Here is a 27,422-nt window from a genome sequence, read left to right as displayed (position 1 = left end):
CACCTGATTCTTGCTTTCAGAGGAAGCCTCTTTCTTCCTAGGATTTATCTCTTTCTAAACAATATGCCTACATATTACTTCTTGAACTTTCACTTAGCTATTACTTGCAGAAGCCAGTCTCCAAGCTGACCTCAATGAGCTCTACTTCCTGGTATTCACACCCTAGAGCAGCCAGTCCTCTCCTACAGTGCCTCACGGTTGGTGGGTGAGAACACAGAACACAGCAAAGTGATGATGCCGTCCGGTACAGTAGCCTAGTGGCAGTAGCCTCACCTTGCAATCACTGGGATCCCATATGGATGCTGGTTCATATCCAGGGCTACTCCATTTCCCATCCAGCTCCCTGCCTGTGGGCTTGGGAAAGCAGTGGATGATGGCCTAAGGTCGTGGGACCTTTCATTTGCATGGGAGACCAGGAGGCTCCTGGCTTCAGCTCAGCTCCAGCCATTGAGGCTACCTGGGGAGTGAACCAGTGGATGGAGATCTTTGTGTCTCCTTCTCTCTGTAAATTTTCCAATAAGGTAAATAAATCTTAAAAAAGAAAAAGTGATGATGCTATTTCCCTTTCAAAGTTAGGTCATAAAATGCACTGAAATGCCTCTTCCCTCTCTCCTGGGTCACTTGCTCAGGGAGAAGCTACATGACACCTCTTGAGAGATGGAGGCCCACAGGAGGGGCTGAAGCCTCTGCATGGCACATGAATGAGCCCTGGATAATGAGCATTCTCCATCCCTGCTCAAGACTTCAGATGAATGGCATCTGGACTGAAATCTCTTTGGGGAAATATGTGACAGTTTTCTCTGGAAGCTTTTATGGTTTTCCTTTTGGGACCAGTGTTGTGGCATAGAGGACTTGGACGCCTGTTTGCATCCCAGCTGTTTCACTTCTGGTCCAGTTTCCTGCCAATGTCTTGGAGAAAAAGCAGCATGTTTGGGTCTCTGCATCCACATGGGGATTCCAGATGAAGCTCCAGGATTTATCCAGGCCCAGCCTGGGCATTATAGCTGTTTGGGAAGTGAAATAGTGGATGAGAGATACTTTCTCTAACTCTGCTTATCAAATAAAATAAATTTCAAATAAACAAGCAAAAAACACTTTTTCTTTATTCTTACTGTTCTGAAACTTCACAGTATTATACCTTCCTAGTGATTTTCTTTTGCCCTCTGTGCTATCAACCTACAGACATTTCGATTTTGAAAAAAGAATCTTTTCATAATATTTCTTCAATAAATTTCCTCCCCTCTATTGTCTCTGACTTTTCTTCCTGAATTTCTATTAGTCGTTGAACCTCAGTCGTTGAACCTCTTGAAATAATCTTTTCCTTGAAAAAAAAAGAGATTTATTTATTTATTTGAAAGTCAGAATTAGAAAGATGAAGAAGCAGAGACCTCTCATCTGGTGATTCACTCCCCGGGTAGCTGCAATGGCCAGGACTGAGCCAGGCTAAAGCCAGGATCCAGGAGCTTCACCCAGATTTCCCATATGGACTGCAGGGGCCCAAGCATTCGGGCCACCTTCAGGTCACTAACAGGGAGCTGGACAGGAAGTGGAGCAGCTGGAATTGAACTAGTGCCCAGATGGGATGCTGATATTTGGCAGGTAACAGCTTTAACTGCTTTGCTAGCCCTAATCCTCTACCGTCCTGTGTTCTCTCCTACTTTCCATTCCTTTCACTTACGAAACTTCCTTACCTTTCAACTCTTTTGTGGCATACTATTTTAAATAGCTATCCTACTGTTAAATTTCCAGAGAGTTTGTTTTCTGAAAGTTGCTTTCTTTCTAAGATCTTACATTTGTGTTTTCTCTTATTTCTCTAAGAGGGTATTTGAAAAAGCTCATAGAAAATGGAATAAAAAACAGACTCAAAAGACAAGTTTAGGGATCAGTATTGCAATGCAGTGGATTAAGCTGCTACTGTGGTGCCAACATCCCATACCAGCAGACCAGATAAGAGTACCTGCAATTCCACTTCCTTTTCAGCTTCCTGCAAATGCTACTGAGAAAGTAGGGAAGGGATATTTAGGCATCATCTGGGGATTTTAAAAAAAAGTATGTAAGATGGGCTTTACAGTTTATTTTGGGGTTGGGCATTTGGTCTGATCTCTGTTATACCATTTGAACAATGCTGGCATCCTATATTGGACTGAGTTTCGGACTTCACTTCACTTCTGATGTCAGCTTACTGCTCATCTGTACCCTGGAGGGCAGGAGATGATGGCCCAAGAGATGTAGATTGATATTTCGGTTTTTGGGTTAAACGTACTCCAGTTCACGGTTGTTGTAGGCAATTGGAGAGTGAAACCAGCAGATGGGGAGTTCTTTCTCACTTTCTCTTTTTCTATCTGCTCAAATAAATATAAAAGTTTTTCTATTCACACTGGGGGTCTGGTGCAACGCTGGCATTCCACTATATGAACACATGCTTGAGTACCACTTACTCCAATTCCCTGCTAATGTGTCTTTCCTCTTACATCATTTTAATGGAAGGAAACAACAGAAAGAAACAGATTAAAGAATATCTTCAAATAATTGTGTATTTAACTGTTGTACATTTTTTTTAATCTAGAAAAAATAAACAGGAGACAAAAAACAAGCTCTATGAGCATCAAAGAATAACCCGACTTCTATATAACACAAACTTGGGGAGCTGACACCATGGCATAGCAGGTAAAACCAGCTTCCTGTGGCAAGGCATCCTATATGGGCCCAACAGTTCGAGTCCTGGCTGCTCCACTTCCAATCCAGTTAATGTGCCTGGGGAAGCAGTAGATGACGGCCCAAGTCCCTGGTTTTTGGCTTTGGACCGGCCCAACCCCAGCTGCTGTGACTGCTTGAGGAGTGAACTAGCATATGGAGGAGATCTCTTCTTCTCCATTGTTCAAGTGAAAACAATATTTAATCTTGACTACTGAAGAGATCACAGATTCAAAATCTATACATGATCCTTGATTTGACAGGGACAGTGCAGCATAACACCACAAATTCTAGTCTCTGTTCTAAGCAGATGGGCTCAATAATACAATCAGTTGAAGGCAAAGCAGTAGGGCAAAATCTGACCTGGCAGCAATCTGAGACAGGTGTTCACAAAGCAAGCCAAAAATATACCCAGAATAGAATTATCTCTAATGGAAAGCATCTTTATACAATTGTTCTTGTCTTCTAGGAGCTCTTTATGAACATAAATAAAACAGTAAGTGAATAGTTAAGTGCTCAGCCTGCAGGGACAGAAGATGACCCTTGGGATCAGCAGGTTTAAGACTAAAGCTTTTAGGCAGCCACAAGATATGCTGAAAGTGCATGATAAGCAATAACCCATAATTTTAGTGAGGACCAAATGGGATTCATAAAGGCTATGAAGCTGGTGTGTAAGAATAGATCTATAAAACGGAGAGGCAGTAGGAATAGATTAATTTCTAGAATTCCCTGAGGCTGGAAAGTCAATAGTCATAAATTCTTTAAGATAGCATTTCATGGTGAATAAAAATAGGAACTCAAGACAAACTACCTAGGAACAATCTATGTACCATGACTAGCTGTGTAACGCTGGGCCAGACTCATTCTCTCTGGGCTTTAATTTATTCATCTGTAAAATTGGAGAATACAGTATCTGCCTTGTGTGGTTATTGTGAGGATTAAATCAGCTAATACGATCTGGGTGGAGCCACAGTTGCAAATGGGGTTTGTTAAAGTTGTCAAGAACAAAGCCTACTTTAGAAAGCATGCGGGGCCAGGCACGGTGGCGCAAGTGGTTAAAGGTCCTCGCCTTGCACGCCCGGGATCCCATATGGGTGCCGGTTCTAATCCCAGCAGCCCCACTTCCCTTCCAGCTCCCTGCTTGTGGCCTGGGAAAGCAGTCGAGGACGGCCCAAAGCTTTGGGAACCTGCACCCACGTGGGAGACCCGGAAGAGGCTCCTGGCTTCGGATCGGCATAGTATCGGCCCGTTGCGCTCACTTGGGGAGTGAATCATCGGATGGAAGATCTTCCTCTCTGTCTCTCCTCTCTGTACATCCGCCTTTCCAATAACAAAAATAATAAAAAATAAATCTTTAAAAAAAAAAAAGAAAGCATGTGAAATTTAGAAGATGGTGCAAGGGTAAAACTGGTTACTGTGCTAAGGAATGCTTGGTGATGCAGGATAAAAATCAGTACAACACACCTAAAGACTGGATGACAGCTCATGTAACAGACATATTGTTTGTCAGATTACTTTCAAGTATAGAAGGGGATATGAAAGTCTGTGCACCTTATGCATACAATCTATCAAAAACAGAGTGGAAGTAAGCCTGACAAATTACATGCAACATGTTGTACTGGCTTGCTGCTGGTTTGCACGCTTTTCAGTAAGTCCAGCATGGAGAGGAGCTGTGAAAGCCAACTGGAGTGACTGCAGATAGATACAACATGGAGAGCATCGGTGGTCAGCCTGGCGCCTTTACCCGCAGGCTTTGCCAATGGAGTTTTTGAAGCCTTGAGGGAGCTGTGCATTCAAGCTTGCCCATCCCTCACAGTATCAAACAACCCTTTAGTTACAATTTGAAAGCAAAGAGTTTAAGCGGAAACACATCACAGGTCAGAAGGCTGCAGATCCTATGCTTACCTAATGGAAGGAGATAAAGAAGCAATCTTCTCACTACATAAAGAGCAGCATAACTCAAGAGCAGTCTAACTCCAGAAATGACAGAGGTGTGTGTGAGAAAGCTCGTGCAGTTATGGAAGAAAATTCAGCATATGAGAAAACATCCAAGGGAGAAGTTAGAAAGAAGAGACGGAACCACTCCAAAATGTCTTACTCAGAAGGAAAGTTCTGGTAGCTTGAGAGAATACTAGCTTCCTCAGAGCTAAACCAAACAATTTTCTGTGAACACTTTTTTGATAAACTTGCTGACCAAACAAAAAAAAAATTTTTTTTTAAATGCTAATATTTGTAAGGCTTTCAGAAAGCTTCTGGCACCTATTCAGTGCTTTGCAAGTACTTATCAAAATTAATGTTCTCAAACTTAGACCCCTACAGTTTAAAATCAAAATAACACAACTATTTCATGACATGTGAAAGTTACATGAAACCCAAATTTTGACTGGAACAGAGACATGCCATATGACTTTGGAGTAGCGATGACCAGTGGCTCACTGAGCTAAAAACACTTACTTCCTGCCCTTTGATAAAATGTTTGCCGACTTCTGCTCTAGAATAACAAGGAACAAATATTACAAAGAGGGAAGTGAGAACGTTCCCCAGAAAGGAGAAGCTGGTCCTAATCTCAGGACGCTCCCATCCCTACAGCCTCACCCCCAACCCACATCACACCTAATTTCCTGCTGGTATTCATGGACTTCCCTACTGAACTAGCTTCAGCTTTATGGGTGAAGTCAGCACTAAAAAGAACCACATCTATGAAGGAGCCATGCCTGAAACAGAGGAACTCACAACACAGCCAAAAATGGCCCTATGGGCCTGCCACCAATATAATATGCCTCTCTGTTAAACTTCAATTTCTTTTTTTTTTTTTTTTTAAAGATTTATTTTTATTATTTTTTCATTGGAAAGGCGGATATACAGAGAGGAGAGACAGAGAGGAAGATCTTCCGTCCGATGATTCACTCCCCAAGTGAGCGCAACGGGCCGATACTATGCCGATCCGAAGCCAGGAGCCTCTTCGGGGTCTCCCACGCGGGTGCAGGGTCCCAAAGCTTTGGGCCGTCCTCGACTGCTTTCCCAGGCCACAGGCAGGGAGCTGGAAGGGAAGCGGGGCTGCCGGGATTAGAACCGGCGCCCATATGGGATCCCGGGCGTGCAAGGCGAGGACCTTTAACCACATGCGCCACCGCGCCGGGGCCCTAAACTTCAATTTCTTTAGCACACTTATTCTTTCTTACTCTTTGTTCCTCCCACCTCCCATACATTTGAATTGCAGGGCATAATTGGCTTGGGCCAATAATGCAGCAATGCAGGAGATGGAGCACCTGGTGAAGCAGTGAGCCTGTGCCTTCCTACTGCACGTATCAATCCTCCACCTTATTCAGCTGGCAACCACCAAGCATAAAGTCAGCTCAGCTTAGCTCTCCACCCAATCAAATCTTATTTAGCTGTTAAGAAAGGCTATTCCATGTATGAAATGTGAAGCCTTAGTCTGAAATGCTGGATGGTATTTTTCCTACTCTGATGAATTTCAAACTCTCAAAGTTTCTACTGAGTATTGTATATCCACTAAACAGCTATGCAGTCACAGAAATTAAAATACTCTGTCCTCCTAGTCCCTGGTAAAATTCAGCAAGAGTAACTCAGAAAAACCAACAATTCCCTGTGAAACCGATCTCACAGACAAGACAGCAATTTCACTATAAATCACAGTCAAAATAGGCTGTGGACTATTAAGGGAAATTCAAAAAAGGATACTAAAGACTAAGCAGGAGGCACTGTGGCTTTCTATTCATTTCCTTCAAGTTTTTGTTCCACATATGAACAAGCACAGTAAATTTTCAAATAACCAAAACATTTGAGGGTTTTTACAAGAACAAAGCATTATTACTGATTAATATACATGTATTTCTATAAAATAGGTAACTTAAGTATCTTAATTTTATAATACTATATAAACTATCAACTCTGAATTATCAATTTTCTGAAACACTGTAATGATGATGATCTATGAAATATTCTGGGTTATTTGAAAGTCAAATGCTTTTAGAAAATGCTTTTAGTTTCAACACAAAGCACTAAAAATCTTTCTAAAACTTATGACCACCTCAGACTCCATCTCATGTCTTCTCTGTCCAGCAGCTGTCCACCATTCACTACTTTTTTAATTTTTTTCTTCTTCTTTTTTTTTAAATTTTTGACAATTTTTACATAATTAATTAGGGCAAAAAGGCTCAAGGGCTACAGGAAAGTGGGTAAGACTATTATTTCCACAATGTTTTTTTCCTGTATCTGAGGTAAAGGGGGAGATAAAGGGAGAAGCCCCACCCAGTCTCCCACCCATCCCAGGTCCCTGATGTAGGGCATGCTCCAAGGGTCTTGCTCAAGTGGTTTTGATAGTTCACCAGTTATGAATCGCTGCCAATCTTGCCATTCTAAGCACGATGAGGTCACTGAAGAATCTACTGATTGACATAGTCCACCTTAGAGTCTCCGTTTACCCAGCTTTTCAATACCAACATATGGCTGAGGTAGTTGACTTGTTCTGTCCTCTGTCTTTTCATGGTTAGTGTTCTGAGTCTGGCAGTATGATTGGGGAGATCCACAAAGAAACTTAATCTGAGGTGTTCCCAGACCAGATTCTTGTGTGTACTTGCAAGTACAGGGCCCTGTACAGTCTATCGCCTCAATTAGCTGGTGGCTGCAATTGCTGGGTCAGTTCAGCTTCCAGCCCTGTCTTCCACTAGAACCAACTGGTGCTGCAGTCCAGCCTGATTCTGCCCAGAACACACTCAGCCCTCACGTAAACCAGTCAGAGCTGTAGCCTAGACGGAGCGACCCACAATGGCCCCACCAGACCTGCCCCCTACCCTGGTACCCATGCTTGCCAGTATGTGCAGCAGACTAGTCCAGTCTGTTCCACATCCCTTTCAGCTCTCATACATGTCAATGGGCATTGAAGCCTAGTTCAACCCAATCAGCTCCACTATCCAGCCCACACACATGTTGTTGGGTGCCTTTCTGTCTAGCCACCCCAGCCCCTATCTTGGTTTTTGTGCCCTCCATTTGAGTGGTAACCCAAGAGGGAGGAGCTACTATTTCCTTTCTAGGCCACTCTCACTCCCAGATTATGCACTCTAGGTGGTTCGGGGATTCAACTTGACAGATTTGGCCCCTAATGCCGGCCTCTGCCAGCTGATGCCACGGCAAAGCCCAACCATCCATCACCCACTCTAATTTTTATTTGCACAACCAATAGGAACAACCAGCCCAGCCTGGCTTTTCCCTGATCTTGTGCCCACAGGTGTTTAGCCCCGCCTAGTCTAGTATGCCCCCATCCTAGCTCATGCTCTCCAGTGGGAGTAGCTGTCCAGCAGGGGATCCCCACCCACACAGACCCAAGGATTTTTCAAATTAGAAAGAACCAAGGGGCAGCAAGGAGCCATCAGGTGTGTGATAAACCAATCTGCAGTGGAAGGACAGGTGAATGGCACAAGCAGCACCCCAGCAGCATATCCACCTTCAACCCTGCCCCTCCTCCAGTCAGTAACATTAACCAAGCTAATAAATGGGCAAGTTTAGTTCTCCCATTAAAAGCCAGTGTCATCAGTGCTGTGGTGCAGAAAACTCGCTAAAGGAGTTCAGGAAAGGGGTGCCTTTCATCAGGATCTGAATGAATGAGCAGTAAGAAAGGTGTTTCAGCTCTGTGTGGGTCCCTGTGGTGCCCAAGGGCCACAGGAGGCCTTTAAGGATCCATCTGTAAAAGGTGAGGAACAAACCCTAGAGTGATAGCACTCCCTCCAGATAGCAAAGGTACACAGCTGACACTGTTCCTCTGACCAGAAACACTGCAGGGTATGTAGAGATGGCCAACAGATTTCTGCAGCATAGATGAGTCATTTGTTGAATTCCTAAGCAGCTTGTTTTCTTAGAAAAGTTGTCATTATTTGGGTTAGGAAAAACCAAGTCTACAATCTGAATTTCCACATCAGCTCAGGTATGTGATCCACCTGAGGTCAGGCAGGTGGGAACAGGGCTACTCACCCTCTTCAGAGGAGAGGCTACGCCTGTCCCACAGCTCCACTTTCCTCTTCCCCACCAGAAGCATGCCCGGCCTTGAGGGCAAACAATGGGCTTTCTGTGTTTCTGGATTCTACTAGTAAAGGCGGTGAGAATGTCTGATTTCTTCAAGCGATTTCTCTTTGCACCTGCCTAAGCTTCCTGGAACTACTGAGGCACTCTTGCTCCTCCTCAGAAGTCTCCCCAAGTGCAACTCATGTGCACACAACAGATGCTCCTCTCACAATGTCATTTTTTTGCATTTATACCTTTGCATTTTCTCAAAGGACCATAGCATTTATGCAAACCTACAAAAACACACATCCTAGGGAATTCACTGCACAGTGGTCACTGGTTAACTACAGAAGCTGTAAAAGACCTATATGGTCATAACAGAGAAATGGTGAAACAGGCTTCCAAAAACTGCCATTTCATTGTTTTCTTTCTATACATGTTAATTAATACTTTGCAACTCCAAGATTCAACCCCTTTCTTCTCAAACTTTCAACTGAAAAGTCACTAGCAGAGACAAGAGGACAGAGGCTAACACAAAGGTGTATGCATGCAAATAAGGGATTGAATTGGAGCAGTGAGAACAAATGAAAGAAGCAGAGATGATCACAGGGCTGACTGGCCACTGCACCGCACAGGAAAAGCCAGCGCCACAGCAGCTACACTGCACGCAAGAGGAACGACAGCCATACAGCAAACCAAGGTGATGGCATGGATGGGGTTGGGGGAGCGACATACAGGGCCTGGCGCAGGGGGCCGGTGCTGTGACACAGAGACATACTTGCAACTCTGGCATTTCAGACTGAAGTGTCAGTTCAAGACCTAGATTCTGTTTCCAAGCCCACTTTCTGCTAATCTCTTCCACAAAGTTGAAAAGGAAGGGATAACACTAAATTCTTTTTTTTCCACATTTTTTTTTCCTGTATCTGGGGTAAAGGGAGAAGCCCCACCCAGCCTCCCACCCAACCCAGGTCCCTGATGTGGGGAATGCCCCAAGAGTCCTGCTCATGCAGTTTGATAGTCCAACAGTTCTGAATTGCTGCCAATCTCGTCACTCCACGCACAATGAAACCTCTTCAGAATCTACTGGCTGACATAGTCTCTTCATGGTTGGGTTCTGAGATCAGCAGCTTAGTTGCAGGTAGCCCCAAAGAAACTTTGTCTGAGGTGACCTGATTCTTATGTGTGCTTGCCAGTACAGGGTCTGGCACAGTCCGTCACCCCAATCAGCTTATGCATATGCTGATGGCTGCAATTGCTGGGTCAGTTCTGTTTCCAGCCCCGTCTTCTACATGAACCAATGGATATTGCAGTCCAGCCCATCCTGATACTGCCCACCACATTTTACTAAAAAACAAACAAACAACAACAACAAAACAAGAGGCTAAAAACAAAACATGAAGGCTTAAATCTAACTAACCAAAGTATAAGACTAGTATGATACGACCACAAAATATTGGTGAAACAAGCTGAGACTGAAGTAAACCATGAGACATTTATTGTGACGAAGCATTATGACTCCATATGGTAAAGAAGTCAATTCTCTTGAAATTGATGACCAAGCATGATATAATTCCTACCAAAATCTCAGCAAGATTATTTTTATAGATAAAATTATTCTAAAATTTATATAACAGACAAAGAAATTGGAATAACATACTTTGAGTAAAGGTCACATTGAAAAGATATCAACATCATTGGTTAGCATGGAAATGCCAATGGAAACATCAATACCTTTTTTTTTTAATTTATTTATTTATTGGAAAGTCAGATATGCAGAGAGGAGGAGAGACAGAGAGGAAAATCTTCTGTCCAATGATTCACTCCCCAAGTGAGCGCCAACGGCTGATGCTATGACAATCTGAAGCCAGGATCCAGGAACTTCTTCCAGGTATCCCACATGGGTGCAGGGTCCCAAAGCATTGGGCCATCCTTGATTGCTTTCCCAGGCCACAGGCAGGGAGCTGAATGGGAAGTGGAGCTGCCAGGATTAGAACCGGTGCCCATGTGGGATCCTGGCGTGTTCAAAGTGAGGACTTTAGCCGCTAGGCCACGCCACCGGGCCCCATCAATACCTTTTTTTAAAAGATTATAAAAAATATTAATTGGAAAGTCAGATATACAGACAGGTGAAGAATCAGAGAGGAAGATCTTCCATCCATTGATTCGACAGCCAGAACTATGCCAATCCGAAGCCAGGAACTTCTTCCGGGTCCCCCACATGGGTGCAGGGTCCCAAGGCTTTGGGCCGTCTTTGACTGCTTTCCCAGGCCACAAGAAGGGAGCTGGATGGGAAGCAGGACCACGGAGATTAGAACCAGTTCCCATATGGAATCCTGGCACATGTAAGGCGAGGACTTTAGCCATTAGGCTACCATGCAGGGCCCCCAACATTATATCTTATTCTCATGAAGATAGCTATTCAAAAAACCCAGAAAGTAAACATATAATAAAATAATTAACAAATATTGATAAAGATGTGGAGCTATTGAAATTCAAGCACTGGTTGGAAAGTAAAATATTGTAGCCACTGTGGAAACGAGTTTGGCAGTTCCTCAGAAGGCTAAATGGAGAATTACAGGAGCTGTTACAATGGCTCAACTGGTCAATCCTCTGCCTGCAAGTACTAGCATCCCATATGGGTGCCTGTTTGTGTCCTGGTGCACCACTTCCCACCCAGCTCCCTACTAACGGCTTGGGAAGGCAGCAGAGGACAAAAGACCTGAGTTCTTGGACACCCTGCACCCATGTGGGAGACCTAAAAGAAGCTTCTGACTTCTGGCTTTGGACCAGCCCAGTTCCAGCCGTTGAGGCCATATGGGAAGTGAACCAGTGGATGAAAGATCTCTGTCTGTCTCTAACTTTCAAAGAGAGGGAGAATCACAATATAAACCAAAAATTTCAATAATTTCTGGAAAAATACCCCCAAAGCCATGAAAACCAGGGACCCAGACACTTCTTCACCAATGTTCACAGTCACATTATTCGTAACAGGTAAAAGGTAAAAACAAACCAAATGGATGATGACAAGATAAACCAAAAATGGTACAGATGCACACTGGAATACTATCCAGCCTTAGGAATAAAATCAATAGAATGAAAAGAGAGATCACAGAATGGGGAAAAACATTTGGGAAAGACAGATTTAATAAAGGGCTGTTATCCAAAATAAGAATTAATGTTCAATAAAAAGAAAACATTTCAAAAATGGGTGAAAGAACTGACAGACCCCCTCACTAAAGAAAATACACAGATGGCAGGAAGTATATGTGTGTATTATATTATCTTTAATGAACTGCAAATTTAAACAGTGAGTTTCTTGTACATATCTTATTAGAATGATGAAAATCCAAGCAGTGAGGTCAAGTGCAAAATGCCATGTTCCTTTGAAACATAATTCGGTGTTTCTGAAAAAACACAGACACTTGTATCCAGTTTTTGTTTTTGTTTTTTTAAAATATCATGTTCGTTTTTTTTTTTTCATAGACCGAGACAGAATTCCTATCTGCTGGTTCACTCTCGCAAACGCCCGCTACAGGCAGGGCTGGCCTAAGGCTGGAGCCCACAGTCAGGAGTGCAATCCAGATGCCGCATATGCAGGTGGCAGGAAACTATTCAAGTCATTATCGCTGCCTCCCAGAGCCTGCATTGACAGGAAGCTAGAGCCAGGAGCCAGAAGCCCAGAGCTGAGAATCAAACCTAGGAATTCTGATGTGTGATGCAGGCGTTTTAACCCCTAAGCTAAACACCAGCTTCCTGCACATGGATAATTATAGCAGCATTATTTGTAACTGTCAAAACTAGGAAGCAACCGAGAGTCCTTCAGTTCGTAAGTAGGTAAATATAGAACTGCGGTATATCCAGACAACGGAGTATCATTCAGCACTAAAAAGAAGCAAGCTGGTGCCAGTACTGTGGCATGTTGGGTGAAACCACTGCCTGCAATGCCAGCATCCTATGTAGTCACTGGTTCTAGTTCTTCCTGGCTGCTCCATTTTCAACCTAGCCCCAGTTAGCTAATGCACCTGGGAAGGCAGTGAAAGATGGACCAAGTGTTTCCTTTCTCTCTTTCTCTCTCTAACTCTGCCTTTCAAATAAAATAATCTTAAAAAAAAAAAAAAAAACCAGATGGCTGGCATAATGGCACAGGACAGTCCCTTGTCTGCAAGTGCCAGCAAGCCATATGGGCATCAATTTGTGTTTAGGCTACTCCATTTTCAATCTGGCTCCCTGCTTATAGCCTGGGAAAGCAGTGGGGGATGGCTTTCATATTAAAAAAAAGTATCTTTTAAAAAATACCTAATGAGAAATGGGTAAGAGACATGAAGGAATAATATAATTCATCATCAAAAAGGATCTTTGATATCATCAAAAAGGATTGGTCCTACGATGCAGTGGGTTAAGCTGCCACCTGTGACATAAACATCTGATAGGAGTGCCAATTTGAGTACCAACTGCTCCGCTTCTGATCCAGCTCCCTGTTAATGTACCTGGGAAAGCAACCCATGATGGTCCATGTGCCTGAGCTGGTGCCACCCATGTGGAAGACCTGAAAGAAGTTCCTGACTCTGGCCTGGTCATTGTAGCCACTGACAGAGTCCAACAACAGATGGATGATTCTCTCTGTCTCTCTCCCTCTAACCTCCTTCTCTCTATATTTCTGCCTTTCAAGTAAACAAAAACTAATGTTGGCATCTCAGGGAGCAACTTCATCACAATAAAAATAAGTAAATAAAATTTTTTTAAAAAAAGGGCCCAGCGGTGTGGCCTAGTGGCTAAAGTCCTTGCCTTGAGCGCCGGGATCCCTTATGGGCGCCAGTTCTAATCCTGGCTGCTCCACTTCTCATCCAGTCCCCTGCTTGTGGCCTGGGAAAGCAGTCAAGGATGGCCCAAAGCCTTAGAACCCTGCATCCATGTGTGGGAGACCCAGCATTGGCCGTTGTGCTCACTTGGGGAGTGAATCATCTGATGGAGGATCTTCCTCTCTGTCTCTCCTTCTCTCTGTATATCTAACTTTCCAACAAAAATAAAATAAATCTTTTAAAAAATCATCTAAAATTAAATTTAAACTAATAATAAAAAAAGCTATACAGATGATAAACACATAAACAGATTTATAGCACCATAACCTGTTAGGGGAGTTTAAATCACAATCAATACACATGAACAGTATGTTCTCTCTTATATAAGGAAACCAGTATGGAAAGTGTAGCTTCAATAACCCAATCCATACTGTTTTTGTTTTATTTTGTTTGTTTTGATTGCATCCCACGTGTTTTGATGTTTTTTATTTCAGTTTTATTTATTCCAAATACTCTCTTTTCTCTTGTTGAATTCATTCCTGGCTAATGGAATATATGGTGACATCATCCCCCTACCCCTGCAAAAAAAAAAAATAAATAAGCATGAGCAGAATGGCTAAAATAAAAAAGTGATAAAAAATGATATCACCAGATGCTGATAAATACACAAAAGAATTAGCCAGTTCATGTCCCAGCTGCTCCACTTCCCATCTAGTTCCCTACCTGTGACCTGGGAAAGCAGTAGAGGATAACTCAAAGCCTTGGGACCCTGCATCCTTGTGGGAAACCTGGAAGAAGCTCCTGGCTCCTGGCTTCAGATCAGATCAGCTCTGGCTGTTGTGGCCACTTGGGGAGTAAACCAGTGCCACCAGAAGATCTTTGTCTCTCCTTCTCTCTGTAAATTTTATTTTCCAATAAAAATAAATATTAAAAAAAGAAAAGGAAAATGGAATAAAAATGTTTATTTGTACAAGCAAAAAAAAAAAAAAAAAAACATGCATACTCATAAAATTGAGTCTAATCATGTCTGTCCCCAGAATTGTGGGTATTCTACCACCTCCAAGTCAGATCCAAATCCTAAACTGGACCCAAACACCTCATTCAGTTTTATCCTCCACCATGAATCATCTCCTCAAAGTTGCTAACAAGTCTCCAGAATTGTCCTGTTCCTTTGCCGGGGATTTGCTTTTCTGCCCAGTGAAATTACTCTCCATCCTTGAAGATCCAGTTCTGGTGCTCCCTCCCTTGAGGGGATTCCCTGGCTCCCCAACACTTGCCTTCTGGGTCTGGAGTATCTGGTACAAACCTGCACTGTGGCACACGTAATGATGTCTCTCCATCCAGCCTAAATATTCTTCCCATAGAAAGGGAGGCTATACCCTAACAGTGTCTCTTGCATGGGTAAAGGTAATGAATCCTAAAGCCTATTTCACCAAAAGATCTTTCATCTGAAATGCAAACACCTGTGTGCATCTTTCCTCTTAAAACTGTTGACTTTCGGCTCAGGACTGTGGCAGTCAAAACCAGAGCTCAGCAAAATCACTCTCTCACTCTAACTTCATCTGAAAATTCCGCTGACTCAAGGAACATCAAATAAGACATAGGCCCATCTTAGGACAAGGGGACCTGGTTTCAGGTTAACAGTGCCAACACTAAAGAAATCAACAGGGGCAGGCACAATGGCTCAATTGGCTAATTCTCCACCTCCAAGCACTAGCATCCTATTTGGGCTGGTTCATGTCCCAGCTGTTCCACTTCCCCGTCAAGCCCCTGCTTGTGGCATGGGAAAGCAGTCGAGGATTATCCACCTCTTTGGGATCCTACACCTGTTTGGAAGACCTGGAAGAGGCTCCTGGGTCTTGCCTTCAGATTGGTTTAGTGCTGGCTATTGCAGCTGTTGGGGAATGAGCCAGCAAATGGAAAATCTTTGTCTCTCCTTCTTCATGGAAATCTGCCTTTCAAGTGAAAATAAATCAATATTCAAAAAAACAAGAAATCAACAAGCCACATGAGCTTCATTATTCAGGTGGGTTTCAAACAAAGCGACATGTAAGGAACTGTACCTTCACTTTGAGTGCTGATGGTCTGCCCAACAGCCTAGAGTGTGGGCAGAGTGATGCCTTGTCCTTTGCACTGGATGCAGAAGTGATCAAACCCACAAGACTGAGAAACAAAGGCGAAAATAATCAAACTCGGTGGACTCTATCTGGACTTCTGGTGGCATTCTAAAGCACCTATAAACTGCTCTATTGATGGAGTCTTGGTCTTTCTGTTTTAGGGAGCTCCACTGTGTTGTGACTCAGGAAGGAGGTATGGGAGGAAGTGGCTGACCAATTGATACTTAAAAATACAAGCAAACAAAAAACCCACCCTAGAGAGGCAAGTGTTTAACCTAGGGGCTAAGACATCAGTTAAGTTGCTGGTGTTCCCTATCAGACTATCTAGTTTGCTTCCCAGACCTGAATCCTGACTCTAGCTTCTTAGTAGTACAGATCCTAGGAAACAGTAGTGATGGTTCAAGTAACCTGTTCCCCCCAATATGGGAGTCCTGCATTTAGCTTCTGGCTCCTGCTCAGTCCCACTCACTGAAGCCATTTAGCAGAACGAATTAGCAGGTGAGCCCTGTTATTTGGAAGGCAGGAAAGAAGGTGACTGCTCAAGGCTATGGTCCCATATAAAGAACTGACTACAACACTCAGATCTGTCACCTCCACCCATCACCAATATCCAAGAATGTAAAGTGGGAGCAAGGAAAGAGACAAGAAGTGATTGGCAGGTACTTCTCACTAGTTCAAACTCCTCACTGTGAGAAGCCCACCCTCACTCTCACATTCTTTCTCTTCCACATCTTACTTATTTGACAAACATGAGTACTCAATGTAAATGCCTGGGCCTTTAAACAGACTCCCCCGAGCCTGGAACATGCCTTCCCTCCATATGTGTTGGTCTAGCGGGGCACCAAATACCTTCCTTCCCATTAAACTGCCGCAAGCCCTCAGAAGGCAAGAAAGGTGCAAAGAACTCCCATCCCTTTGGTGACACTCGCGCAGTTAACAGAAACTAGAGTTGGTGTCTCATTCAGAGCAGGATGCTTCGTGTACCTAGTAAAGCATCATGCACAGATAAACTCACCACTACTACATACTAACTGAAGGAACACTTCAAACATAAAGCCTGGGACCTTTTGAGGTCTTCAGAAAACAAACCTGAGCACTTAAAGCACACCATGAACTACACCAGGAGTTCAGCATCTAAAGAAGAAAAACATGCAAACACATTTTCAGTCTACTCAGTATGACAAGGGGTAAGAGCAAAATGTGTGAGTAGTGCTTCTCGAAATGTCTTGGAAGGAGGAGACAATCATGGGAGTCAAGTTCAGTAGGTCTGAGGCGGGGCCTGGAATCCTGCATTTCACAAGCTCATTTGATGCTGCTGCAACTGGTCCAATGACCACGCTTGGAAGAATGAGGAGTTTTATGTCACAACCAGGAGGGAGGGAGTAACTGCACTTGGAGAGACCTAAGAAGACTATCTTCAGAGACAAGAGAACTTGCACAATGCCCCTCTCAAGCCCCCAACAACCACAGTCAAAGGGCAGGGCAAAAGAAGATGGTAAGGTCCCTGCCAAACACAAACCTATGGGTTGATGAAGAGACAAGTGTGCAAACTTGTAATCAGAAGATAACAGGCGCAAAGTGCTCTAGGAAAACAAATGAGGGAGTAATTGGCCATCTCTTCCTCCCCGAGAATAGGAGGAAATAAGAAAGGAGCCCTGAAGCACAGATAGGACTCTGCCCAGCAGAGCTATGCAGATAAAGAAATACCACAGCAAAGATCCAGCACTTCAAGAACTTGGGGCATGGGCCTGGTGTGAAAGCCTAAGGCTAAATTCTCTCCTTGAATGCACCAGGATACCATATGGCCTCCAGTTCTTATCCCAGATGTTTCACTTCCCTTCTAGTTCCCTGCTTGTGGCCTGGGAAAGCAGTCAAGGACGGCCCAAAGCCTTGGGACCCTGCACCTGTGTGGGAGACCCGGAAGAAGCTCCTGGCTCCTAGTTTTGGGTCAGCTCAATTCTGGTTATTGTAGCCACTTGGGGAGTGGACCAGTGGATGAAAGATCTTTCTGTCACTTATTCGCTTTGTAAATCTGCCTTTCCAATTTAAAAAAAAAAAAAAAAAAAAAGAAAGGTCTTTAAAAAAAGAAGAACACAGGTCATAAAGAGACCATCTGCAACACAGGAGATCACAGGCACTTACAAAAGAAAGATGGAAAGGGGCCAAATCTGGAGGACCCCAGGTAAACACAGCCAGCAGGCCTAGAAAAATCAACTGAGAATGGCTGTCAACAACAGGACATCCTTAGCTTCTCACTCTTGTTGTATGCCCAGTAGGGGCGGTGAGAAGCTTAGAAAAATAGAAGGTTATACTGAATATATGCTGGGACAACTTTTCATATAAGGTGGTATCCATATATGAAAGTGGTGAGTAATATGGTTCATGCCTGTTGCTGTAAGTAAGCTTTTACTGGAACACAGCCACATCCATTCATTCATCTATTGTGTACAACTGCTTCTGCACTGCAACATCAGAGATGAGGGATGCATCTGGAACAGTATTAACCACACATGTCCTAAAATATTTACTACCTGGACCTTTACAAAAAATGACTGCGTGCTCCTAGTTCACACTTCCCACCTTGGCTCACCCCTTTTGATCTCCAACCCAGAAGCGAGTGGTGACATCATCAGCTATTGAGTATCCTTCCTAAGGTCTCCCCAAGCTAAATGTAGACAAGATTATGGGTACGGGCCTGGCACGGTGGCAGAGAGGCTAAGGTCCTTGCCTTGAACAAGCCGCGTACCCATATGGGCAAAGTTCTAATCCCAGCAGCTCCACTTCCCATCCAGCTCCCTGCTTGTGGCCTGAGAAAGCAGTCAAGGATAGCCCAAAGCTTTGGGACTCTGCACCCATGTGGGAGACCTGGAGGAAGTTCCTGGCTTTGGATCGGCACAGCACCGGTTGTTGCACTCACTTGAAGAGTGAATCATCAGTTGGAAGATCTTCCTCTCTTTCTCTGCTCCTCTCTGTATATCTGACTTTGTAATAAAAACAAATAAATCTTAAAAAAAAAAAAGATTATGGGTCCATGCAGAAGAAGCAACACAAGTGCCAGCAAGAAAGGACTAGGGACGCATCTTCAATGAAACAATGTGTTCTCATTTTCAAACAGTCTTAAAGCTAAACAAGGTGGGGCAGAGAAGGCACGCAATACAGTATCAGATACATTAAAGGAACTGTCTATAGTAAGAAGCACGCTCAATACAGGCTCCTTAGCCTCACTCAGCAGCCAGCAGCCAGGTTCCAGCAATTCACCTCAGGTTGAACACCATGAATGCTGCTTAGCTGGTAACAGATTTTCCAGGCTGTGGCTCCACCCTTGCCAGGTAGCTTCAAATTTTCATTCACCCAAATGGTGTACAAATGTACCAACTTTACTCATAGCTGAACAAGAAGAGATCAGAACTCAATTGCTGATGAACATGGTAGCTCAGGTAAATGGGAGACCTGGATTGTGTCCCTGGTTCCCAGGTCCAGTCCCAGTCAGGGAGCACAGTGCGCCCGGGAGAGTGAACCTGCGGACAGTGCTGTGCTCACTCCCCCTGTCTCTCCAAGAGTAAATCATTGTTTTGTTTTTTTAATGGGGATGGGGGAGAAAAGGGAGGAAGGAAGCAAAAAGAAAGGCTGGTTGTTTGAAGATGAGTACAACAACTTGGGGAGGGGGAAAGCCAATAGAAAACCCCAAGAGTTTAATACAGTACTGAAAAACACAAGTTTTTCAATACAACATCATTTCAAAGTAAAAAAACAATCAAGATTATGATGGTACAGCAGACTGGCAGCAAAAGCCTGCATCTATCCTCTCTTGAAACAGAGACGTGCTGTTGCATCTGGTCACACGCATCACTGCCCTTCAGGCACAAAGACTGAGACGGTTTGTCCCCCCTGCCTTCTACCATCACCAAGGCAAGTGAGTGAGCTGACAGGATGTGGGAGCATCACCTCTCCCAGTAAAAAGCTGTGCTGGGCCTCCACTAACACAGCTTTACGCCTTGGTTAATCCCTTCACAGCACTTAGCCTTGGTGTTTTTTAACCTGTAAAATGAATGGCTTTGATAAAAGACTTCTACAGGCTCCTTTAAATATGACTATTCTAGCTATGTAATTATCCCTGTGTAACTCACTACACTACACACGACATAAAAATGGCATGCATCAACAAGTCCTTACTTCATTTCCTGATATCCTTCTCCACCTATTCTTTCATTACAAAGGAACAACCAAGTTGGCATGATTCCAGACCCAGATGTTCAACTCCTGAGTCCCATGTCAGCGCACCTGGATTTAGTAGGTCAAAAGCAAATATTCAGACACTACGTCCTTTACTCAGGGAAGAGACATTTTCTTCTGGAAGCTGAATTCTCACATCCTGATTCAAAGCCTCAGCGGGGATCTTGGCAAAATGCTAACACTGATGTCAGCACAAATTCAAGAACCTTTTATCAACCCTTTAAAACAGAGTGTGTAAATGAAGAAGCTCCTCTCTCCCCTAAACATACAGGTCTGTGAGTAATATGCAATGTCTGGGGTCCCCATTCTGCTCTCCCAGGGACAGAAGAACAGAAAAGTGGGTGGGGACCACATGGCCCCAGTCTCCATACTAACAACCCTCAGGATTCTGGAGAGTCTGTCCAACTGGCTGGTGGTCCCCAGAGGGCCTGACAAACGCTGCTGGAGCAGCAGTGCCTGGAGGTCCAGAAGAAAAGAGACGGAATCACCCACGGAGAAGAGGGGATGAGAACTTCCATGAATTTCACTCTCGCCACTGGAACCAAACCTGTGGCTGAGAAGTACTATACTGCTAGCCTCTTAACCGTTAAATGGTTTGCCAAAGATGATCAGGGGTTTTTTCTGAGAAGACTTTCATGGTATCACAAAAGTACAAAGTAATTGGGGAAAAAAGATTTACTGGGGCTGATATGGAGTAACAAGTAAAGCTGGTGCTGCCCGCAGTCTTGGTTCAAGTCCCTACCGCTCCATTTCGGACCCAGCTCCCTATCGATGCACCTAGAGAAAAAGAAGCAGAAAATTTCTCCAAGTGCTTGGCCCCTGCATCTATGTAAGAGACCCAAAAGGGGCTCCTGGCTCAGCCTGTCACAGCCACTGACGCTGTGGCCATTTGGACAGTTGAGACAGTGCATGGAAGCTCTGTTTAAAATTTTATTTATGTATTTGGAAGAGTTACACAGTGAGAGAGAGCTTTCACCTACTGGTTCACTCCCCAAATAGCCACAACATCCGGGGTTATGCCAGGCTGGAGCAGGCAGCACAAGCGGTGACAACTTGCTGTGCCACAACACCAGCCCTCTTGTTCTGTAACTTTTTACTGCTCTAGAGTCTGCAGGATGTTGCCTCCGACTGAAATTAAGCAACGACCCCAAGGGAAAGAGAAGCAGAAACAAACTAGGAAAATCACCAAAATTTTAGAAGATGAAAGCAGACAAACAGCAACTATCTGAAATGAGAATTCTGAGTGCTGCAGACGGCAAGCCACTGAAGAACATCCCCAAAATTCAACCACTGGCAGTACCTGTCTCCATGCTCCGGCAAGCAGCTCAGAAACCTCCTTGGAGAGAGAAGACTGCAGATCTACTCAGCGGGCTCAACTACTAGACTTGAACTTGGGTAACAAGGGCACCATTTAGGGTGGGAGAGATTTCTTGAATGTCTATACACAAAAGGAAGAGCCTTCCCCTCAAACGGTAAGGCCAGGCTTACACCACCTAGAAAGATGCCTCAAGGGAGAGCTATGGACTCCCCATGTGTATCCATTACCCTATACTCCTAGCTCTCACAGTATGATGGCTGACCAGGAGCCACTTCTGGGCAACTTGACACAAATGGAAATTCTCAGGCACTTGCCAGCTCTACAAATGGGTCATGCTAGGCTCAAGTCCCAAAGTCAGTATTTTAAGAAGACCATCAGCTAACCCTACCGCCCAGTCAGGAAGGCCCACGAAAAAATAAACAATCCCACACCAAAAGGCTTCCCGCCAATTTTGCTTATTTGAAAAATAGTGTGGAGGCATGAGAAGTTTAACAAAGACTCTCATAAACAAGAGAGAGGCGAAAACAGAGTTCACGGAGCAGCCCTGGAGGAGAGTGGTGAGATGTGACCAGGCTTCTCCCTAGGCCCCACCACCTCACAGCTTGGAGCTACCCCTCAGCCTCCACACCCATTCCTGAGCCAGCCCATGTCCTGAACAGCACCAGCCTAAACCTTCATAAAGGTTCTTAATGCCTCCAGATCCTTGAAAAGAACACATTAATTCAGACTGACACTCCCCACCGAAACTACAGCTGGTAATTCCCTTGTCCTTTGGAATGAATAAAACATATTTTCATGGGAAAGCCATTTAAGAATTTTTGGGGGCTTGGTGGGGGTGGTCTAGCAGCTAAAGTCCTCGCCTTGAACATGTGGGATCCCATATGGGCACCGGTTCTAGTCCCAGCAGCTCCACTTCCCATCCACCTCCCTGCTTGGAAAAGCAGTCAAGGACAGCCCAAAGCCTTGGAATCCTGCAACCTCATGGGAGACCTGGAGGAAGTTCCTGGCTCCTGGCTTCTGATCAGAGCAGTACCAGCCGTTGCGCTCACTTGGGGAGTGAATCATCAGACGGAACATCTCCCTCTCTGTCTCTCCTCCTCTCTGTATATCTGACTTTGTAATAAAAATAAATAAATCTTTAAAATAAATAATAAATCTTAAGAAAAAAAAATTTCTGCCAAGTGTTTACTATGTTCTGTATTTGCCTTAGTCGATGAACAAGTGACCACAGGACTCTGGCAGGGGCTTCTCTGCTTTTCTGTGTCTCCTCGGCTCATCCTGGATCACCCTCAAAGCTGAAATCTTAACATGGGACATCTCCCTCATTACTGCTTTTCACCAGGGTTTACTCAGCAGATGTTACTGCCTCAACCACATTGTTCCTCTATTCACAAATCTCAAGTGGCCTTGACATCTCCCATCGCACAAAGCAGAGTGAACCCAAATTAAAAAAAACAACCACCACAAACTCTCTACCTATGCCACCTCTGCCTCCACCCTCTTCACGGACACCCACCAGGACAAGTGGACAGTGAAGACAAAATTCTGTCAGGTACCATCCAAGGGACAACTATACTTTTCTGTTAGTCCTCACAAACTGGGGCTTTGGGAGATTAAGGAAGTTACCCAAGGTCGTGACCACTAAGATTTTAATCCAAATCCTCCTTCCCAAAGCCATCCTCTTAACCATCCCACTCTAACACTTCAGTGATCTGATGCCAACATACGGAAAGGTTGCCTTAACCATGGTAAAGAGCCAGAAAGGCAAAAAGATATTTGCATCAATTCTCTCAGTCTCTGTCTCAAACACAAGGTCACCCACAAATGCTGAAGAGCCTTCTGGCCAAAGTCCCACGGGGAACATCAACCTGCAGGCGCACCTCCCTGCACGGAGCCGGAAAGCACCCAAAGCCCGGGAGGGAAGCCGGCTCTGGCGACCAGGAATGCGGCTGGGGAGCAGGTAGTGACCACGCCTCTCCCGGCAGCCCGGCCAGGACCTCGGGTATTGGTACGGTGAGAAGGAGGGCGCCTTCAGTGTGGACAGAATAAGGGTTCTCCCCACGCCCTGCAAGGACCCTCCCCCCCAGGGTCCTCCCGAGTAAAAAAAAAAAACAAAAAACAAAAAAACAAAAAAAACCTGCCCTTCAAGGGGAGGTAAGTGCCTCCCAGGAGAAGCCCTCGAGCGGCACAAAGCAACGTCTCCGCGGCCGGGGAGGCTGGTTCCAGCGGCCCCCTCCTCAGCAGACGGGCACCCTGGCCGCTCCGGGTGACAGGCGAGGGAGGCGGGCACACCCCACCGTCTCCCACTCCCGAACTCCCAGCCTTCCCTTCCGAAAGGCTTTCGATGCTGCGCCTCTTCCTCTCCCGCTCGGCCCCCATGCCGCCTCTCGCCAGAGCCCTCTCCGCCCAGCGTGTGGGTCCCTCGCCAGCCCCTCTGCCCGGTCCCCCGGCCTCGGCGACCCCTCCACTCGGCCCTTTTCCTCCTCAGCTCCCAAGCCGCGCGGTACCTTAAGCGTCACGTCGCACAGCTTGCCCTGCCGCCGGATCTCCTCCATGACACCGTAGCCGCGACTGGGCAACTCGGACACCGAGAAGTGCACCAGGTCTTCCAGCTCCTCCGCGCCGTCCTCCACCATCTTCCAACGCCGCCGCAACTGCGCAGGCTTGGCCGGCCGGCCCCACACTAACCAGGGCGGGGCGAGGATGCACGCCGACGGCGGCTCCGAGCGTGGGGCCAGAGCCCAAGAAGCCTGCGCGGCCGCCGTAGTCCAAACTCCTCTGCGCCGGAAGCCCCGCAGCCCCGTTTCCTGATTCATACTCCGCCTCCCTTTCCTGACTACATCGACCTAGATTTCGTTTGGGCAACTGCGGTAGTCCTTCGAGACTAATTAGCCTCATCTCCCGTCTCCCAGATACCGCCCTAACTTCACCCCGGATCCCGGACGGAGGACCGTGGACTCTCATTTCCGCCACCTTCCTCGACTTCCGGCGTCCCCCCCCCGCAACGACCCGTTGCCGTGGCAACCGTATACAGCCCGGCTGCAGTGCCAGCGGTTCGGAGCTGTCAGTGTTTGCAACCTTTGCGCTGCTGGAGCGCGGCCACCTCGAGACTTGTGAGGGTGGAGAGCAGGGAGACGGCCGAGGGAGGCCGCCGGGCCGGGGAGGGTGGGGAGGAGGGAGACGGGGCTGCGAGCGCCGCTTCCTCGGGCGTTGTTACCGGCGTCCCTGTCAGGGTGACCCGGGAAGGACCGAGTCTGCCCTCCCACCCGGCAGGGGTGCCTGGCGGCAGTTCTGTCCATTCCCTGGAGGAGAGGACACGTTCCCACAGGCTCTGCTACTGGACGAGAAGGGCAGTAACGAGCGAACGGGAGCTGTGGTCAGGGGCTGAGCAGGCTTCCTGTACCTGGAAACCGAATGTCACCGGGCAGAGCTGTGGGCTCCGGGCGAGGGGTGCCGTGGAGAGGGTGACATTGTGTGCCCTTGGGACCCACCAGTGGCCGCCTTGAGACTTCCAGCCAAGAACCTGCCCTGTGCTGGGCATTGTTCTGGTGGTGGATTCAAGGGGGGAGAAAAGGCACATTGCTTGTCCCCAGACAGCTTGTAATGAGGCTGCCCATTAAGGCACCAGCAAGGGTCCAGCGCGATAGCTTAGTGGCTAAAGTCTTCACCTTGAACTTGCCGGGATCCCATGTGGGCACTGGTTTGTGTCCCGGCAGCCCCACTTCCCATCCAGCTCCCTGCTTGTGTGCTAAGAAAGCAGTCGAGGACAGCCTAAAGCCTTGGGACCTTGCACCCACATGGGAGACCTGGAAGAGACTCCTGGCTCCTGGGTTTGAATCAGCTCAGCTGCGGCCATTGCGGCCACTTGGGGAGTGAATCATGGGATGGAAGATGTTCCTCTGTCTCTCCTCTCTGTGTGTCTGACTTTGCAATAAAAATAAATATTTAAAAAAAAAAAAAAGCCAGCAAGCAGTATGGGAGGAGGGGCAGGATGGCACAGGCTTCCCAGACGCCTGGGTAGTGGGGAGCCGCTGAGGGGAAGGTCCTCAGGAGGGCGTACATGACTCAAGAAGAAGGCTTAGCGCTTGTGGGCATGGCTGCTGGCATGCTTGAAGACCTGGCAGAGCATGGAGAGAGCATTTAGTACATTGCAGGCAGAGAAGGGGGCAGGCTTTGGTGGGAGAGTGGGGTGACCCTTGCATTGCCCGTGGTTGGGGGCTTCAGGGAGGGAGGGCTGGCCTAGCATGCTGAGTGATACCTGAACTTCCCGGGCCCTTGTGGCTGGTGTGAGGAGCAGTCCTCAGAGCTTTGGGAATTCAGTGTGTTTGAATCAAGCATTCAAACCTCCGCCCAGCTTCTCCACACCATAGTTCAAAGTGAAGTTGGCAGATGAGATGTTCATTGCCCTGTCCTCGGTTTGGGGTGTGTATTAGAGCTGTCTGTGGTGTTTTACTTTTACAGCTCAAATTGCAGACAGTAATGTTAGAACTTCACATCGGACAAGCCGTCACCTCTGCTTTTTGCAATAGCCTTCAGATTCACGAAATACTAACTTTGAGAAATGCAAAAAGTATGTGCACACTCAACAGGCAAATATGTAAGTGCAAGTTTCCTTCTTAGACATCCAGAGAGCTTGAAAAGGATCAGTTTTGTTTTGTCCATGTCATTGAAGCAGTAAGCTGAAAGGGCAGCATGTGTCTGTCTTGCTTCTTAATGCAAGGAAATCAAGTGGTCACCATAAATTGTGTTTGTAAGTATGGAAGATTATTATGATTTTAAAAGATCTGGAGTCAATTTTGGTTAGGTAACATTGAACTTTTCTTGGATAATTATATCTGAAACATTGTCATTCCTTCTTCAACATACTTATACAGTCTTTCTTTTTGGAGAAGCTGAGAGACAAGCAGAAGAGCAGGAGAGAGAGTCCATCTGCTGGTTCATTCTCTAAAGGCCTGTAGCTCTCTCTGATAAGGGCTGCAGCCAGGAGCCAGGAGTTCAGGTCAGGCCTCTGCTTCCTAAGGCAGCAGCTCTTCTATGTAAGATTTATTTGTTTTTATTGTGAAGGCAGATTTACAGAGAGGAGAGACAAGAGAGAAAGCTCTTCGATTTGGTGGTGCACTCCCCAAACGGCCATCACTGTGTCTCCCAGGGTCTGCATTAGCAGGAGTCCGGAGCTGGATGGAACACCGTGATATGGGGATGCTGGTGTTCTAACTGCAAAGCCAAACATCCACCCATACATTCCGGCTTCCAGATTGAAATTGTCAGCTCCCTCTGCCTCAAGGGTACCGAGCCCTTCATACAGTCAGCACATTCCTTTGATAGTTGTCTTTTTCAGAAGTATTTCTAGGAGTTTTCTTCGGCTTGATTTTGTCCTCCCCTATGAACATACAGGTTCTTTTAAGAGTAAATGTTTCAACCCTGAAAAGAAAACAAGAGAACTGTGGTATCTATCCTTTGGCCTTTTCTCAATTTAGATTCTGTTTTGTATATTATGGGGAATTAGTACTAAATTGATTTTTTATGTGCCTTGTGTTCATTGTTCTGTGAAAGTGAAATTATTGAAACTTAAAAAGCTCAGTCTTAAGGACTGATAGTGATAGTATTCAAAATTTAAAATTCAAAATTTTGAAAAGGAAGTAAATATTAGACTGTTCTTCCCTCCCTGTCTACAGATGCAGGAATGAACCATCGAATGGAAGATCTTCCTCTCTGTCTCTCCTCTCTGTATATCCGCCTTTCCAATAAAAATAAAATAAATCTTAAAAAAAAAAAAAAAAGACAGGGAGAGAGGAATTTTAATCTACCAGCAGACAGACTGGTTGTTCAAGCTGGATGGAGTTCTGTGTGATGCCTCCCAGGGCTCATTTTATGAGACAGTCACCAAGGAAGTCATTTCTGAGGCCCTCAGTGACTGTAAGGATAATTTGGTTCATTAAATATTGTCTCTCCCAAGGAGCCCTTCCAGATGGAAAAGGTGCAAGGATTTTATAGTGAATAAAGTGAAATAAAACTTCACTTATTACATGAAGACATTTGTATGCTTAGTTTTCTCTATATTATGTTAGAAACCATTTTTTGTAACATTGCCTGTTAAAAACATTGCCTGTTGAAAGCTTGATTGCCTGTCCCTGGGATCCTGCCATCATCAGAGATTAAATGAAGCTGCCTTCTGGCAAGGTGTTTAGCCCAGAAGTTAAGAGCCCCATTAGGACACCTGTGTAATAGACTAACAGAGTACCT

General features: G+C 45.6%; 1 protein-coding gene across 2 annotated transcripts in view; it reads right to left on the bottom strand.

Moving 5' to 3' along the window:
- The window catches only part of KLHL18 (kelch like family member 18), a 47,486-nt gene extending 23,304 nt beyond the window's left edge, over window positions 1-24,182 (bottom strand). For both annotated transcript variants that reach the window (XM_040994370.1, XM_040994371.1), the window contains exon 1: window positions 23,687-24,182. In XM_040994370.1, the coding sequence (XP_040850304.1) occupies window positions 23,687-23,995 (309 nt within the window). In that variant the 5' untranslated portion in view covers window positions 23,996-24,182. The remainder of the gene's footprint in view (window positions 1-23,686) is intronic.
- Window positions 24,183-27,422: the final 3,240 nt, after the last annotated feature.

Source organism: Ochotona curzoniae, unplaced genomic scaffold (genome assembly GCF_017591425.1).
Source record: "Ochotona curzoniae isolate NIBS_2020 unplaced genomic scaffold, NIBS_Ocur_1.0 contig_908, whole genome shotgun sequence".
NCBI classification, from domain to species: Eukaryota; Metazoa; Chordata; class Mammalia; order Lagomorpha; family Ochotonidae; genus Ochotona; species Ochotona curzoniae.
The sequence above is the reverse complement of the archived record's forward strand: the minus strand, read 5'-3'. Positions and strand labels throughout refer to the sequence as shown.